We start from the raw sequence: 17,029 nt of genomic DNA on the forward strand, positions 1-17,029 counted from the left end.
TCCCACCCTGTCCCTCAGAGCGTTGTCCAAACCCTCCTGGAGCTCTGGCAGCCTTGGGGCTGTGCCCACTGCCCTGGGGAGCCTGTTCAGTGCCAACCACCCTCTGGGGGAAGAACCTTTCCCTGAGATCCACCCTGAGCCTGCCCTGACACAGCTCCAGCCATTCCCTGGGGGCTGTCCCTGCTCACACAGAGCAGAGGTTGGAGCTGCCCCTCCGCTGCCCCTCCACTGCCCCTGGTGAGGAAGCTGCAAACCCTGTGAAGTCTCTCCCCAGTCTCCTCAGATTGGTAGAGCTGCCCTTGAAGTGTCCTTGTCTCTGACTGCTGCAATCATTTTGAACAGTTCTGTTTCCATGTGGCCTTTTATTGCCCAGAGTGGCCTCTCCCAGCCAGTCCTGCTGATGCTTCTGCAGCATCACCTTGGCTGGGATGGGTTCCAGCTCTTCTGTGGGCTGCAAACCTCATAAGAGCTGCCCTAGATCCTCCTGTGCTTGGGGCTACATGTGCTGTATTGAAGGGCTGAATTCTGCCTGGCTGCTTTCCCTGGGGAAGCCTGAAATCCCCCCTGGCAGAGCTGCCCTGGGTCACCAGCAGGGCTCTGGCAGTTCCTCTGTGCCAAGGGACAGCAGGAGCAAATGCCCAAATCCAGGAGCTTTCCCAGGCTGGTGGCTCCCATTCCCAGGCACTGTCCTTGTGAATGCTGTACTTTGCTGGGGCTTCTGATTCCTCCTGCTGCACTATTCCAGAGCAGGACCTTGCCAGGGCAGCCCCCTGTCCATGCAGAGCTCACTGCCCACCCCAGGAGCACCCTGGGTACCCTGTGCCAGCTGTGCCACCACCAGCCACATCTGCCCATTGCACTGCCAATACTTTGCTATTAAATGTCTTTTAAAACTGACCTCATGTTCACAGTTTGTTGTTCTTCACCGTTTTGGGGGTGCTCTTGCCAGGAGAAGGGGTCCTGCAGCTGGCCCGTGCTCTCCTGCTTCAGGAGCCACAGGGAATCTCCAGCAAGGAACTTCCCAAGAGAGCAGGAGCTTGGAGAAGGAGGATTTGTCCAGTTTAACAGCTCTCAGGGGCCTGAGAGATTTGTTATGTCTTGGTGGTCCTGACCAGCCCCACCTGGGGTGCTTCCTCCTCTCCCTGCCCAAGGCCCAGGAGTTCATTTCAGCCCTGCCCTGAGCGGTGCTGGACCCCTGGCTGGCCTGGGCCCTGACCACAGCCTGACTTCCCAGCTGGACCTCCACCCTGTCCCACCCCTACAGGGCTGCCACAGACCCCCCTCAGCTCCCAGCACCCCATTCCTCAGGGAGCAGCTGCCCTGCAGTGATGGGAGATGGAAAAGCACCAAGAGCAAACTAAAAGAACTGAGGTGTTACATGACATGAGGTTCACCTAAACTTATGGGGGCCCAGGGGCACTCCCACACCCCCAGCCACAAACACACACTGGTACAGAGCTCTTGCCACACCTGGGCTGCTGTTCCCTGCTCCTCTCTCTGTTCCCCACACAGGGGATCTCGGGATGAACAAAACTCCAAGGCAGGGAAATTGCTGAGGCTCAGATTGGAGCTGGTGAGTTCAGCCAGCTTTGTAAGATCCATCAGTCCCTCTGAGATGAAAGGAAACTGGGGGATACCTCCAGCAGAGCCTGAATTCGGAGGTAGCAGTTCCTTTACTGCTAAAGCTAAAGCAGTTGTGTCCTGTCAGGGCAGAAAGCAGAGAATTGGGAAACACAGCAGGATTAGCTTAAGCCTCTTACAGTCCCATTAGCAATTGTTTTTATCCTTTTAAAGGTCTCTAGCAATAAGGATAATTGAGTGCCAGGAGCCACTGGTGTGCCAAGGAGAACTATCCTCCATTCTGCTGGGCATCCTGGCTTTACATTATCCACTTCACATATGTAGATTTTCAAACAAATCCCAACCCCTGTCTGGCAGGACCTGAGGGCACCTCTTCTGACTGTTTCCTAAAATGCCTTTGTAAACCTGTTGCAAAGCCACAGCCATTCTTACATTATAAACTGATAGTTGTATTTATTATTTTGGCTTATCTTCACACTTGACCAAGAGTTTATCCAATGGCCAGACCCATCGTCACTCCATGTCTTTGGGTTTTGTTTTTTCCCAACTAAGAAATTCACTGCAAATTTCCCAATTCTGTAGCAAAGTTGTTTTGTTTTGTTTTGGGTTTTTTTTGCTTGCTTTTTGCAGGGTGGTGGGTGCAAGGTTAAAAAAACCCCAGAGAACATCAAAACAGGTCAAAGGAAAGGACACATGAAGGGTGATGGACAACGGATTTTCCAGTGTTAAGGCCTGGCTGCCTCCTTTGAATCCCGGTCTATGTACTTGTTCCACTTGGGACAATTCCTGGTGGTCTCCGGTTTGTTTGGAGGTGGGTCCTGGAGCTCCAGAGAGCATCAGTGAGTCCCTGCACACAGAACCAGCAGTGTCCCACTCATCAGCACATCTCTGGGACCCCCTGGGACATCCTGGTGCAGGTTAAGCCAGTCATGGCCTGAGCCCAGATTTCTGTGCCCATTTTGGCTCCCACTACAAACAAACAGTTGCCAAGGGCCCTGTCCTAGGGAGGAGGGAGGCTGCTCTGCCCAGCCAGTGTCCGGCCAGTGCCCCTGTTCCCCTGGAGTGAAATCAAGCCCTGAGGTGGATCTGCCGGTGAAAACCTCTGGCCCTGCGAGCCCAGGCTGACCAGCACCAGCTGGAGCAGCTTCAGCAGAGGAAACCCAGCTGAGCTGACCCTGCATGGGGCCGTGAACACCAACAACCACTGCAGCCCCCAGACCACCCTCAGCTGCCCTCTGGGTTCAGGGCCCTTCCTGCTACAAACCCACCTCTCCTCAGGGAGGGAGGAGCAGCTCGTGGGGACTGAAGGGACGCTCCGGGCAATGCTCTGGGTGCCTCGGGCATGTGGTGCCCAGTGTGGAGTTCTCTGGATGCCAAGTTCATTTGGCTTCCCACTGCCACAAGGCAGGGTTAGAGGGGTTGTTGGGGAGAAATTGTTCCCTGTGAGGGTGGGCAGGCCCTGGCACAGGTTGCCCAGAGAAGCTGTGGCTGCCCCTGGATCCCTGGAAGTGTCCCAGGCCAGGTTGGACGGGGCTTGGAGCAACCTGGGCTGGTGGAAGGTGTCCCTGCCCATGGCAGGAGGATGGGGAATGAAATGATCTTTCAGGTCCCTTCCCACCCAAACCATTACAGGATTCTGTGAGATCCCCCAGAGACCACTGCTGGGATCCAGGTCACTTCCATGTTCTCCCTGCTCACAGCAGGACATCAGCCCTGGGGAATGTCCCAAGCACGTGCCTGAAAAATAGAAAAGCCCAGACACTTTTGTTTTTCCTAAAGGTTGTTTTATTGTAAAACCATAAATACAACACTGACATGAAAATCCTCAAGCAACGGATGCTTTCTTACAGTTACAGTTTGTCTTCTGCCTTGGCATCAACTCTGAAAAGAATGTTGCAGAAACATGTCTCTAAGGTATTTCCAAATAACCGAGCTCTGGCCTGGAGCGCTCGGCCCCTTTGGAAGCTAAGTGGAACTATTCCTCCTCTCTCATGGAATATTTCCATTCAGACAGCAACAGACTTGTAAAAACAGCAACATTTAAACACCTTGATTTTTTTTTCTATAATAATCCTTTTCATTTGACGTCAGTCTAAGTTTCAAACAGCACTGAATTCATTTAGCTGTAAAAAAAAAACAAAAAAAAAAAAACCAAACCAAAACCAAAACAAAATCCTAAAAAGAAAAAAAACAAAAAACAACCTCAGAGCTTGAGTTGGCCTCAAGCGTTCGCATATCACAATGAAAATCAGCAACTCAACCCCGTGCAATATTGCTCTCTAGTGAGTCATTTGATCCACACCAACAATACATGAGACTTCAAACAGGTTTTGTTTTGTTTATTAACACAGCAAGTGTGACATTAGATAACCTTTTAAATACAGTACATGGTACAGCGCGGGGCCAGCTGCCCGCACGTTTCCCGTTATGAAGACAAAGCCAGCGGTGGCGGTTTATAAAAATATTGTGTTGCTACAAAAGTATAAATTAATGCTACCGGTATTAAGAAATATTAAACACATAAAACTTATAAGGATTAAGAAAAATATTCATTAATACCTGTAGAAAACTCTGGCCTAAAAAAGATATTTTTTGTATATTTTTTGTATATTTTTTTTTTGTATTTTTTAAGATGACATGAGTGCGCTCGCGGGCGGGGCCACGGGCGCGTCTGTGGTATTGCCTAGAACATCTGCATCTACAGAAAGGAGGGAAATGCACACGAGTTACTGAGGGAGGGAGGGCAGGAGGGACAGGAGAAATTAATCTTTGCTTGATGAAACCACAAGAATTCGGCCCCCCCAGAGGAGGTTTGGGAAAACGGACGTACGGGCGAGGAACAGCTTCTCCTCTCAGCCTGGCTGCAAGCAGGGATCTCCCACGGCTGGGGTTGTCACCATGACACTGTCTGGCTACGGCGTGGACCACAGTCCTCACGGCCTGGGTGGTGTGTGCTCCTCCTGGACCTGTCACCTGCCACCAAGGGTTCAGCTCATCCACTACCAGTTTTCCTTTTAAAGAATTAAAGAAAATAATAAAGTCCCCCTAAGTTTCAAAGGGACCATGGAAAACAGACTGTTGCTCCTTCCAGAATACATGCCTCCTTCCTTGAGTGGAAAGGTCCTTCTCCATAGACAGCAAGGGGAAAACATTCCCTCCTCCCAACCCCCAGCCCACTGGAAAAAAAAATCCCACCCTATGCACAGACACTGCAGAGACCACCACCAGAACCCCCAAGAGATGGGAACAAGGATTCAAGGCTGATGAGGTTGGAAGTGTCTTTTTAAGGAACTTTGGTTGTAAAAAGCAAGGGTTGGACGTGCCTGTGCTCATCAACTCCACCCTAAAATACACCCATCGTTAAGGCTGCGCTGCTCGCCCGGGTCCCACTGTCAGTGATGCCACAGCGACAGGAGGAGAAAATCCTGCCAACCTAATCCTGCCAGTCACTGGCTGATGTTGTGCATCAATGAACCATTTAGAGCCTCGTTTCAGAAGATATTCTAAAAAATTCCAACTCAGCTGCCTACGGATGAGGAAACCCCAAGGGTCTATGGATACACCATTGTCTGTGTGAGCAAAACTCTTCCCTCGAGTTATAAACAAAGGACTCTGTAACAGCAGGAGTAAAAACACAACCAACCAGCCAAACTAGAACTGAAATGAAACAGAAATCACACAAACATTCAGTAGATAAAATTAAACTTCAGGGCAACCCACTGTCATTGGTTCACCATTTCTGGCCTAGCGTAGGCAGACTCTCCCCCAGGCCTGAGGGCTGCTCCAGCAGAGCTGGGCTGGGCTTTACTGTTTGCTCAGTGACACTTCCAGAAGCCCCAGGAAGATGGTGACCTGTGGCACGGGGACAGGTCCCACGCACCAGCAACAAGGAGATCTTATTGCTACAGTGACAGCTTCAGAGATACCTGATATGGGACACGGGGGCTCAGCCGAGGGCTCTGGGCGTTCCCAGTGGATCCCACGGATTCAAGCCCGCGGTGTAGCACAGAAAATGCACAGCAGAAGCAGCAAAACATGGAACACTGTCCCCCAGCCCGATTCTCCACCTCAGCAGTGTAAGGGCTGACAAGACATTTGCTCCTCGACTTGGTGTTTTCCCCTCTGCCAACTCCCCCCTTGTTGGAACCTGGCTGATGGATACATTGGAGTGCTGGGAAGGGTTTGGTGCCGCTGAGGAGTGGGAGGATGGGGAGGAAGATGCTCTGTGAACCCTCCTGGGTCTTCTGGGCAGGACTGGCTTTTCCCACCCCTACATCCAGTCCCTTTTCTCTCAGCAAGGCCCAGAGCAGCCTCGTGCCCCATGGAGTGAACTCCAGGAGCAGTGCAGCCTTGCCTTCAACGGCAAAGCTCAAAAAGCATTCCCCTAGGAAACTCCTCCCAGGTGAACAGATTTCTCCTCCCTGAAGAGGCTTCCCAGAATCTGCCTTTTGTGTCTTTTTATTTTTATCCCTTTATTCCTAACTACTCCATAGGGCACAACTAGTCCCGTCCTGTGGGAATGCTCCCAGGAGCTCCTCGCCTCTCCCTCAGCCAGAGAGGTGCCATGAGAGATCCAAGCCTTTCCTTGGCACAGAGCAGCACTCCCAGCCCTGCTCTTTTAGTGTTGTTTGATTCATCAGTAACTTGGTGCTCCTAGAGCAGCAGGATGTCTCAGTCCCTGCTCCTGTGTCCACCATGGGCTGCTGCAGGTTCCAGGGTGGAACCGGCCCCTCACACTGGGTGAAGCTGAGCAGACTCAGCCACCAACACAAACAGTTGTGGTAATTTCTTCCCATGATAATCTGGGTCACTGCAGACACCTGGAGAAAAACCATCCTACCCCCTGAGCCACCTCACTGAACACTGTGAACTCCTACACCACTATTCAGAGTCACAGAATGTTCTGAGTCAGAACCAACCCACCAGAATCATCGAGTCAAACTCTTAAGTGAATGTTCTGTATGGGGATCAAACCTATGACCTTGGCATTGTTAGCACCAGCTGAGCTCATCTCTAGAGCTCAAGCCATTCCCAGAAGTGTCTCCCTGCTGTTTTCAGTCATTCCCAAGCTTTGAGAGCATCTGCTGCAAATTCATTTGCAAAATTCACAGAAAGGTCATGACTCCCTGAGCTGCTGCTGGACGTGTTCTCTGCCCAGCAAGCGCAGATAAACCAGTGCAGGTGGTTTGTGTGGATGCTTAAACCAGTTTAGCTCAAGGTTAAACGGGTTTAAACAGCAATGAACGAAGAACTGAATTAGACAAAACCTGAGCCCCACTGTTGGCTTTCACAGGAAGTTTTCCAGATTCACTACTTCAAATACACCCTCAGCACAGACAGAGAGATTGGACAGAAAGGAAAGTTCACTTCCACCTGAACCCCACCCGGGTGGGAGACACCAAGCCTATCCTGCAGGTCAGACCACAGCTACTGCTCCTGGAGACATGAGGAGGGGACAGACCAGGAGACAAATCTGGGCTCCATGTCCTCCCTGGCTCTCTGGCTGCTGCACTCACACAGAAACAACCTCCTGAAGAGCTCTGCCTCTGTATCTCACTGTTTTCTAGTAACAAGGATCTTCAGACAGGACCTGAAGGCCCTTCACTCTGACCAGTCATCTGCTGGTGCTTGTCCCCCAGCCTGAAGGTCAGAACCCTCCCAAAGCCAACCTGGAAGTCAGAAAGAGAAGTCTGCAAGGTCAGGCCCAGAGTCAGCAGCAGGAACAGGTGAGAATGCCTGGAGGACACACCTCCCATTTCCATATCCCAACACATTCCTCAGGTGTGAGTAAAGGAAACCAAGAAGCAGAAGGCAAATTCCCAACATGATCTACCAGAGGATGATCCCAATTCTGGGGACTTCTCCCAGCTCAAAGAGGGAATCTCTGGCCAAACTCAGTCTCTCCTCTGCAGCCTGCCAGCGCAGGATGGGAAGTGCTCCCTGCAGCACGTGCTGCTCCACACCCCGAGGCATCCCAGAGCAGGGACAGAACAGTTTGTGTTGGAGCAACCTGGTGAAGAAGAGCTGCCAGAACTCAGGCCTTGGTAAGGTATTTTTGCTCCCTAGAATGCAAATCCAAGCCTTGAAGATGGAAGGAGGAACAGGAGCCAAAGCTTGGCATTTAGGGTGAACACCTGTGCTACAGATGTATTTCTCTGCTTTTCATTAAGTCCAGTACCAGACAGAAGGGAGCCTGGGAGCAGACAGAGCATGAACAGCTCCTCTGAGCTGAACACCCAGTAACCATGCTCAGGAGTTATGAGAAGCTGCAGCTTCTTAGTCTGAGTTCTGGAGGAGATTGCCCCAATTCAGGCCTTGGGTTTTATCTTGCTTTTTCAGCTAAGTTGAGATTTTTAGTCTTTGGGAGAATCGCATCTACCCAACATCAGGCATGTTTGCTTAACATCCATCATTAGTGCAACTACAGCCTTGGAGGGGACAGTTATTGGGATGGGGGAGAGGGCCAGTCCATCCCTCTCTTTGGTCAGCACAGCAAGAAAACTCCAGACCTGGTGCCAAAACCACAGTGTGAGGAGGGAAAGGAGAGACAGGCTGGGAGGTCAGGGTGGCTGTGCAGCCACAGTCCTGCTCCACGTGCTGGGGACTGCCATTTACCCAGTTCTCAGTGCCAGGGCTCCACACCTCTGCTAACTCTGCCTTGTCTGCTTCCCACCCTCAAGGCCTCACAGACAGGCAGCACAACGAGCCCCAACTGGCAAATCCCACTGAAGTCATCCATCTGCCCCTTCCAAAGGAGGGCTGGGGGTTGGAACTGCCTTCCCAAAGGAATGCAAGGACTTTGCACATTCCCCTGAGCATCAAAGAACCTGGGAGCTCTCAGGGTCTCTGACGAACCACACAAAAAGGAGAAACAACTACAAATCCTGGTCCTTGTGCCATCAGCTGAGCTGTGTGGTACACACTCTGTGCCTCCAAAGCTAATCCTGCTTTGGAATCATCCTCTAGCCAAGTTTTCTTGCTGTTGGGGACCTGTGGGCCCAGCAGCTCACACAACTCACTGTCACTGGCACAAATCTCACTCAGGGCTTCTGTTTGACACTTCATTTTTGTCTCAAACAGGCTTCTCCTGCCATGCAAGTGCAGAGAGCTGTGTTACCACAGGCCCAGCTGGTGGCTGGGCAGGCAGGAGTTGTAAAGGAGAAAAGAAAACCAGCAAGAAGAAAAGGTGGCCCTATAACCAACACCTCCATCGGCCACTGCCAGGGAAAACAGATGCCCAAGTGCCTTTGCCTTGGCGGGTCCTCTTCACGAGCAGCTGGCAGTGGGGTGGCAGGCTGTGTGATGTCCATAGGCAAGACTTAACATTTGGGAGACACCTGTTTTTGCCCTGATGCCAGTAACAGTGCCAAGAGGTCAACCCAGACTCAAGCCAGTGGAAGACAGCTGGGTGCCAAGAGCTATCCTCAGTGAGCCTGGGCTGGGGAAGGTTCCAGCACCCAAACTGTGCCCCTGAGTCCCATGCCAGTGCAGGTGTCAGTGCCTGAGAGGTTCAAGGCATCTGCACACAAAGCCTGAGAGATTTGGTTTGCTATTTCTCATGTCTTGGAACGTGCAACTTCTCTTACAGCCAGAGATGGGCAGGTGGGATCTTGGTTTAGCTTCTGGTCAACAGCAGCACGTCAAAGAGGGCCCCCCAGTCTTCCTCCTGCATTGTCAGCCACCGGCAAACACCTCGTGCTGCTGAGGGGCTCCAGCTGAGCCAGTCCCTCCTCCTGACCCTCCTGTGCCACTGGGACTGCAGCTCCTGGAAGCAGGAGACACTACTGAAAAAATCACAACTGGCTTCCGTTATCCTCCGGGATGTCAGTCCCAGTGGTGAAAAACAAACAGTTTGGCACGAGAGGCTGGGAATTGTCCAAGAGGCACCAAACCTGACAGAGATGCAGGAGCTGTGCCTGTGGGCAGGAAACACCACAGAGCACTGGCCCTGGGGGACAGCAGAGTGACCGAGATGGCTCTGGGTTCTGATCATCTCCAATTGCATTTGGGGTGAGCCAGGACATGGGAATGTTTCAGGGCCTGTGGCCTTCCCAGCCAGAACGAGTCAGTAACAGAACAAGTAGTGTAATGCACTGTAGGTATCAAAAAGACATTCGTGCCACTAGAGGAAACCATTCCAAATAAAAATGGGAAGATATTCTTTGCACTCAATCAGGAGCACTTACATTCAGAAGGATCTTTGAGCCCATGCACTTCTCTAAGCTTCCTTCAAACCCCAGTTTGACAAAACTGATGAGCTTTGTTCCCCTGAAAAATCATACACCTTGGTTTGTCCTTGGCCTTGGGAAGGTTGGTTTGTGTGGAACTGAGACACTTTTAAACAAAAAAGTTCAGGTACAAGGGTTCTCTGGCAGACCTGACAAGCTCACTGGTGGCCCACAGCTGTCACCACTAACTTTTCCTGGTTTTTAGGCTTTTCCATATGAACAACTGCTGTGGTTCCCATAAGGATACTATTTAATTGCAAATGGGCTACTGTAGAACAAGTCTGAGAATGCCTGATGCACAAAATGCACAGAAAAGCTAATTAACACCGGGAGCTCAGAAAAGAAGTTCTGCTGTAGAAAAATAAAGCCAAGAAACTTAACAACTACAGACATTTTCTGCCATGAACCATTTCTCTTAGTTCAAAATCAAACTCATAATCCCTGGCTACCATGTTAAAACTGGGAGTGGAGACAGAAGAGTAACTTTTGTGTTTTTGGAAAAAAATGAATATGGAAAGGATAAAAATGAAAATAAAATTAAATCCCAAAAACCTTCAAGTCTCCCTTCCCTGATTTCTGAAGGTCCCAGTGATGGCAGAACACAGCTGCCCTGAAAGGTGCACCAGGTGCCAGGAAGGCCTCAGCCAAGTGCCCTCAAGGTGTACAGTTATTCAAAGGAGCAAAGTCCAGTGCAGAACTGGTCTGTTCAATGGAGTCTGATTATCCATGGCAAGATGGCCCAGGGGACAAGAGGAAAGGTGGGGTGGAGGAGAAACAAAAGAAACTTCAAGTCACTTTAGATCTCAGCTGCCTGAAGACTTTAGAACATCAGCCTCCCATTCGTCTGCCCACTTGAAAACATTAGAAAGTCTGTCAAGTCCACACACTATCTATGGAAAGGAGCACGTTCCTGGCAGAGGGCTGTCTCTCTCCCGTGCTCAGCTTTCCTTTCAAACTTAATTTTATATATATTTATATTTTTATATATATATAAAAAAGCACTTGGTTTCCAGGGGCATTCATAATGAGGTCCACAGTGTTTAGAACTTAAAATTCTTTTTTCTTTGTTTGGAACAGTGTTATAAAGTTTTGTTTTAATTAACAGACAGTCTTAAAGCATGTTGGACTTCAAAAACATGAGTTTGTTCATGTCTTCTGGACTGAGTAGCCGTCTCCTTTTGATCAAGAGAGCCTGCTCACACATATTTACACATTCGCTCCTGGCACCCACAGCAGGCACTGCTAAGAGCCAAAAGGCCAGCTTGGCTAGTTTTGTATGCTTTTGGGTAACACACGACCAGTACTGAAACAGGTCAGGGGTGGCCTGGAAGAGAGGTTCTTGCAAATAATCATAGACTTCATTTTTCCCGAACCAATCTTCTTCCTGAGCTGCTGTGGCTTCCCCTGCTGCACGAGGCTTCTTGGTTGAAGGTTCAAATTCTGTTTCTTCTGCCCAGGACTCTTTCACCTCATTGATCAACTCACAGACCTTGCCAATGATCTCTTCGTGCTGGTACGGCGGGACGGGCCGCAGCTTCTGCTGAGGGTCTAAGATCATGGCTACCTTGTGTGCCGAGTGAACTTTGAAGTTCTCCTTCAGCGCCTCCAAGAAGAGGTGGCAGAGTTTGCTGACCACGCCAGCATCGTTAGCTTTGGAAGTGAACAGTTTCTCCAGTTTGACGTAGGTGGGCAGGACCAGCTGCAGGGTGGGTCGGCTCTCGTTGCTCAGCTCGATCACGGCCTGTTTCACCGGAGCCAGGATGGCTGCCAGGTTGCTGAGCAGGTGCTTGTTCAGGTTTTGGATGAGGTTCATTTTCTTGGCCCTGCTGTAGAACTCGCATATCTGCTCGTAGCGCTCGTGGACGAGCAGGAGGGAGTCGGTGACCGAGTTCCAGCAGGGTGGGGGGGAGGTCTCTTCCAGGGAGCCAAAGGTCTCCTTCGAGAGGCCCGTGGACCCCGCCAGATCTTCGCAGACATTCAGGAGCTCGATCACCTCGTGCATATTGCGAGCCTGCAGCGTTCTCTTGTTGAGCACACTCTGCACCACCGAGTTCAAGGCACAGGCCGAGCAGCGCAGGCACATGCCCGCCTTGGAGAACGCCGAGGAGTTGACTTTGCAGTCCGTGACATACACCGTCCTGATCTCCGACATGACAAACTCCGACAGCACGTTCTGCACCCAGTGGTGGATAAAATCACCATTGTCTCGAATGTCTACACCCTTAATTCCCAGGACGTAACTCTTGATGTGGTTGCCCTCCACCTGGTAAGCGGTCAGGATGTAGCAGGAGTCGGGGCCGACGCTCTGCGAGTGGCAGGTGACCCCGATGCCCAGGCAGGCGTTGCTGCCCAGGGCGCAGGTGACCTTCACCTTCACCTGGTTGTACATCCGAGGCAAATGCTTCAGAGCCAGGGTGTTGAAATTGCCCAGGATCTCGGTGACAGAGAAGGCACCGTAGCGAGCCCCGCTGTCCACCAGGGTCTGTGCCAGCTTGATGAACTCCTTGCCGCTCACCACGCTCAGCACCCCGAGGTCAGTGCACATCACCCGCAGCAGCCTCTCGGCGATGTTCTGCCGCTCCTTCTCCGGGATCGCGCTGTTCCCCATGGAGCCACTGGCGGACGCTGCAGGGAAACACAAGCAGTGAGCATTGCTTCTCTGCTACGGGAGAGGAGGATCTCATCAAACCATCCTCAGAGACCCCAAAGAGGTGAAACATGCCCAGATGATGGAAGAGACACCTCCAACCCTGGATTTTTTCCCCCCAAGGTTTCTGGACAAGGAACCTCCAGGGACAGGTCCTGCTCTTGCTCAGAGCAGCAAGATGCTTACCTGCACAGTGTCCCTGGTGGGGGACAGACAGAGCACACACTACTTCCAATCCAGTGCCTCACTTGATGGCATCTCTTGCTGTTCACTGAGAAACTGCCTAGGTAAGTTATACCCATATTTGCTATCCATGTCTACAGGCTGATGGTCACAGCTTAGCCCAGATGGAAAAACGGACATAGAATCCTAGAATCCCAGAATGGTTTGGGTTGGAAAAGACCTTAAGTCCAACTCATTCCACTCCCCTGCCCTGGGCAGGGACACCTTCCACCAGCCCAGGTTGCTCCAAGCCCCGTCCAACCTGGCCTTGGACACTTTCAGGGATGGGCCAGCCACAGCTTCTCTGGGCAACCTGTGCCAGGGCCTGCCCACCCTCACAGGGAACAATTCCTTCCCAATATCCCATCTAACCCTGCCCTCTGGCAGTGGGAAGCCATTCCCCCTTGCCCTGTCCCTCCATCCCTTGTCCAAAATCCTTCTCCAGCTCTCCTGGAGCCCCTTTAGGCCATGGAAGGGGCTCTGCAGTCTCCCTGGAGCCTTCTCTTCTCCAGGTGAACCCCCCCAGCTCTCCCAGCCTGGCTCCAGAGAACATCTTTCCATTGCTGTGAGTTGGTTCTCTTCTTTGAGACAGTTATTTTAAGAGCAGTTGCTCCTCTGAAGCATCCAACATTTTCCACCATCTCAAACAGTGCTGAAGCCCAAGTTCCCATTTCTTCCCTGATCTCTACCAACCCTGATTTCAGACAATATGAATGTCATTTTTGGCCACACTAGAACAAAAGAAGCACCACAGTTTTGTATCCCCCTTTCCCCTGGCTGCTCAGCTCAAGTGCTTTGGAACTGATTTCCCTGGGCTGTATCTTCCCTTTTCCCACGGGGAAGAACAAGCTCATGGGAGGAGCTGGGGACAAAGCCAGACAGCAGCTTTGTTAGGCCTATGTCACACCAGGATGACTGGATTAGTTTTTTAACTCCAGGCTGGGAAATCTGACCTCGGATCAGAAGTTAATTTCTTCCAGGAGTTCCCAAACGCCTCTTCCTCACAAACCTTTCCAACCACCTCCCAGAGTTCTTTTTGCACACGAGTGCTCTCCTAACAGGAAGGGGTGCTCTGCTCTGCCAGGTAGGACAGAAATTATGGATGAAATCGAGTGCAGCTTAGTGAGGACAAGGGCCTTTTGCAGTGGCCATGACTGCTGCACCCCCTCTGAGTCACTGCTGGAAGGGGACAGGTGAGCCCAGGATGAGGAGTGAAGGTGCTACGTACTGTTGTTGGCATTATTTCTTTGGAGCTGTGGTTTCCACTTCTCTTCAACCACAGGCAGAGGTGACCTGGGCTGGCTGGAGGCAATGTTGTTCTCATTGTCAGCTGTGGGGCAAGAGACAGGCGAGGGTTAGAAGCACAAGATGATGATGCCTAAAGCACAAAGAAGGGGAAACTATCCATCTGCTCAGCAGTTACTCAGGGTTCCCTTAACTAAGGTGACAACAAGCTACTACACTCTCTGTAGTTCTTAGGCAGTTTTCAGTGAGCTGGTACAGCACCCTCAGAAACCTTGACACTGTCTTCAGACTCACAAGCTGCCACCTCCCCAAATGCAGCTGCAATGGCTTTTTCTGTGCATCAGGGACACTGATGCCATCAGCACACCTTGGGAAATGCCTTCTGATGAGCTGAAGCTGCATCCTAGGAGGAATGGAAGTTCCCTGTGCAGCCTGACTTGTTTAATTTTCTTGCTTCTGAGATGACAGGAGGTAAAACAGACATTGATCCATCTCCCTTTACTGCCTCTTCCTGCACGGCAGGCAGCTGCCCTTTTCTCTCCTGTGAAGCACTGGGTTTTTCAAGCTGTGCTCAACTCCTCTGGATCTAAGGGTCTCATTACAATCTTTATATCTGGTTTCCTACCCTGAAGAGAGTGGGCCAGTCTCCTCTGGGGCTCCTCCCTGCTGCCTCAGACTGCAGCCACAAAGCCAAATAACTGAGTCTGGAGTGGGACCAAAGATATCCCACCCATGGCTGCAAAGACACCGACTGCCCCCAGAGTCTTTGTGTTTCTGTTCCCATTTCTGTGGAAGGAACTGGGCCAAATGCTTTGGCTGTCAGTCTGGTGGGATCTTTCAAGGAAACACAGGCAAGATCAGTAAATTGTGTATTATATCCATGTTCTTTCCTTTCCTGTGCCCCAAGAGCCTCTCCTCACCCTCTAGAGGAAATTTTCTAGTTCTTAGTGTGCTTCAATATGAAATGGTGATCTGAGACAGGCTGTGAAGCAACACTGAAGTGCACAAAGAAATGAGGTGGAAGAAGCAGCAGGAAGATGGAGAGACTGATGACCAGGCTGAAGAGAAGGATGGAATTAAACACAAAGAAAATAGAACAGGTCCTTTGCTCACCACAGCTGGACTTGTCTCACCTAATTTTGGCCACCTGTTAGACACACCTCCCTTCAAAGCAGCCTTTTACACTCAGTGGTGCAAACAAGACTCACAAGTGCAGCTCATTCCCCCAGGCAGAACTAGATCCTCTTGTTCTGTAAGATCCACTGGTGTGAACTCACCTGGAGTCACTGATTCTGCACTGATTACAAAGGGGTCCAGGCTGGTCTGGACACACCAGCACTCAGTGCAGTCACTCTGCCCCTGCTCTGGCCAGCACAGCACGAGCTCGAGCAGGGCCTGGAGCACACACAGCTCTGCAGCCAGGCTGCTCTGTCCATCAGCACACTAGGGAGAGGGCAAAGCTGCTCTTCTCCATGTGTGCCACTGACCTGGCAGAGAAGGGAGACCAGCAGTGATGCGATGGAGCTCCAGTGCTCTCCTCTGTGCGGCTCTGACACTCACAGACCTGCACATCAACAGCCGCAGGCTGCACAGCCACCAGAGGGGCTGGCACTGCGCTGGCACAGGCTGGATCAATACCTAAGAGCAATCCAGGACATGACAGGACCAGGCTAGACTCTGGGGCTGCCTCGAGGTCTGTGTGTGCCCAGGGAATTCCCTGGCCATGGTGGGTACCTGGGGAGCACTGCCATGCTCAGGCTGCAGCCACAGGTTGGTGTTTGCAGGTGTGGAAGAGACAAGAAGAGCAGGAGGTGCTCCAGTGACCAGCATGACACACCACCTTTCCCCCAGCATCTGCCCAGACTAATTGCTCTTGAGCTAATGTCACCAGTGTCCTCAAATCCAAGCATCTATGGGTGGGCAAAGAAAAATGCTGGACATTGCCTGCTAACTTTGGTAGGTAACTTCATGGTTCAGGCCTTCCTTGTCTCGGTGAGGATGGGCAGAGGTAGAAACCCTCTGTATTTCCTCACCATAACTTTTTTATCTATTCCCTAATAATAGGGGATTTATTATATACAAATATCTGCTGGCATTCAGCATGGCATTAATGAGATTTGTGCATTTCAGCCTCATCTTCCTTATCAGGCAGTCTGTGAACTACACAGATCATGGTTCTTTAATTTCTCTTCATGCCTCCAATCCTTTAATCCAGGTTCAGCCGAGTCGTCCTTTTCTTTCTCAGGCCTAGATTGTGGAAGGGCATTCTGTGGCAGCACTCGACCTGAACAAAGTACTCTAAAGGGAGTCAAAGCTGTATATTGTACAGCGTAATTACAGAACAAATTCCTCTGCCTGGTGTTCTGCTGTTCTATTTCTGCCTTTCAGCACCCAATTTACATTCTAATTGCTTCTCCTCACTGCGTAGCTGCTTTATGGAGCTATAATCTCTCCTTATTACCTTGCAGCCTCCACACTCAGCCCTGGGAATGACTCTCTGTCCCTGGTTTTCTCCTGGAGGCCAGCAGCACGTTCCTGGCCTCAGCCCCTCATGAGGGGCTCAGGGGAGGCAGCACAGTCAGTTGGAAGAGATCAGCCCTTTGCATCACACATGACAAGCCAAACTGGGCTCCTGAACCTATTAACTGAGGGAGTATTTGACCCATACAGGTTTCTTGTATCCCTTCACCCCCATAACGAAATATTCCTTGAGCCAGGCACATGGACTGGGCTAAACTGCCCCTGTGTCAGTGTCCCCAGGCCGTGGATCCTGAGCCACCAGTCCTGCTGACCCCTGCAAGGTCCCTGCACTCCCAGACTTCAGAGATGTTGGGCCAACCTGCTCTTGAGTATGGAAATAACACAATCACAGAATCATGGAATTGTTTAGATTGGAAAAGACCTTTAAGGTCATCAAACCCAAACATCAACCCAGCACCACCACCATGTTCACCACTACACTAAACCACGTCCTCAAGTTACCTGGGGGAAGAGACAACCCCCTGCCTGGTTCCAACCTCCTGTCAGAGTAGAAGGCAACAAACTCTGCCAGAGTAACTCCAGCCCTGTGTGGTCCCCACTGTCCTCTGCTCATGTACAGCACCCA

The 17,029-nt window shown here is 51.1% G+C and overlaps 1 protein-coding gene across 1 annotated transcript in view; it reads right to left on the reverse strand.

Moving 5' to 3' along the window:
- Window positions 1–3,353: 3,353 nt before the first annotated feature.
- The window catches only part of ZNF618 (zinc finger protein 618), a 110,571-nt gene continuing 96,895 nt past the window's right edge, over window positions 3,354–17,029 (reverse strand). The window contains exons 14-15 of the mRNA XM_027896888.1: window positions 13,907–14,008; window positions 3,354–12,434 (exon numbers count right to left, since the gene is read on the reverse strand). Coding sequence (XP_027752689.1) covers window positions 10,921–12,434; window positions 13,907–14,008 — 1,616 coding nt within the window. The 3' untranslated portion in view covers window positions 3,354–10,920. The remainder of the gene's footprint in view (window positions 12,435–13,906; window positions 14,009–17,029) is intronic.

Source organism: Empidonax traillii, unplaced genomic scaffold (assembly GCF_003031625.1).
Source record: "Empidonax traillii isolate 1590-97213 ecotype Southwest subspecies unplaced genomic scaffold, ASM303162v1 scaffold520:size1094406, whole genome shotgun sequence".
Lineage (NCBI taxonomy): Eukaryota > Metazoa > Chordata > Aves > Passeriformes > Tyrannidae > Empidonax > Empidonax traillii.